The sequence below is a fragment of the Branchiostoma belcheri genome, unplaced genomic scaffold (assembly GCF_001625305.1).
Source record: "Branchiostoma belcheri isolate BF01 breed outbred unplaced genomic scaffold, Haploidv18h27 scaffold84, whole genome shotgun sequence".
In the NCBI taxonomy this organism is placed as follows: domain Eukaryota; kingdom Metazoa; phylum Chordata; class Leptocardii; order Amphioxiformes; family Branchiostomatidae; genus Branchiostoma; species Branchiostoma belcheri.
This window is the reverse complement of record NW_017804509.1, coordinates 964,975-965,987: the sequence shown is the minus strand read 5'-3', so window position 1 is coordinate 965,987 and position 1,013 is coordinate 964,975. Positions and strand designations below refer to the sequence as shown.

Here is a 1,013-nt window from a genome sequence, read left to right as displayed (position 1 = left end):
ATTCTAGCTTTTGCAACTCAAACCTCTATCACATTGATTGACAACAAAACTGTATAAAAAAGTACATTGCATTAAGTGAATTTTATTCAAAATTCTGGTATGCCACATGCTGACAATGTCTGGAATATTGAAAGTGCTGTTCATGAACAATTCTGACTTAAAAAGTTTGTACCTATATTAGTCTTGATATCATGATACTTTGATGTTTTAAAAAGGACATTTAGTGTTTCAAATCAGGTGTTTGTCTAAAAGTTAAAAAGTGACTAAAAGTGTACTTCTATATATTATTACATAATACATCTTGATTTCATTGTGGGTTCCTTATAAAGATGGAATGTAGACTGATGTAGATTTAGAAAGGAAATTTAAAATCCACTTAACTTCTCACTGACAACATTTCTCATATACATACATGTACATGTAGTTGATTGACAACATTTTATAAAGTGCAATCTAAAATTTCACAAGATGTGATATTTAGAGCCTATGCAAACATTTCATAGCCGACTTCAGACTTCCAGTACAAAATATACAATAATGTTTATACCAATATGGTGGACAATATTTTTAGCCATTTCAACTGAATACATGTATGATGTTTCACTACATGCACAATTATTTAATATGTATAATACAATGTATTATGTCATATTTACAAATGCATGTACACGATATGTTGCATGCATCCTATATTATCATACAAACTTTTTTCTTGTTCCGCAAATTCCTCTATAAACATTTGTACTGAAGAAAGGTACCAGACGGTACCTGAAATGTCTACATATTAAAATTTCAATTTATCCAGTTTGAAAAGATTCCACTGCTTTATTACTTTAACAGTTTTGGCCGTGTTTCTGACGAAGGCCCAAGCTGTTTGGGCTGAGTTTCTGCAGAGTTGTAGGGCCCTGCATCCTGGAAGGGGGCAGGCGATTCGCTGCCTACAGTTTTGGGCCTGGTGGTACTGCTTACTGATTGGCTGTTGTAGGTGCTGACTCCTGATTGGCTGTTGTAGG

The 1,013-nt window shown here is 33.7% G+C and overlaps 1 protein-coding gene across 1 annotated transcript in view; it reads right to left on the bottom strand.

Moving 5' to 3' along the window:
• Positions 1-280: 280 nt before the first annotated feature.
• LOC109486951 (malignant fibrous histiocytoma-amplified sequence 1 homolog) overlaps positions 281-1,013 on the bottom strand; it is an 11,715-nt gene continuing 10,982 nt past the window's right edge. Inside the window, exon 20 of the mRNA XM_019790865.1 lies at positions 281-1,013. Within this exon, the coding sequence (XP_019646424.1) occupies positions 829-1,013 (185 nt within the window). The 3' untranslated portion in view covers positions 281-828.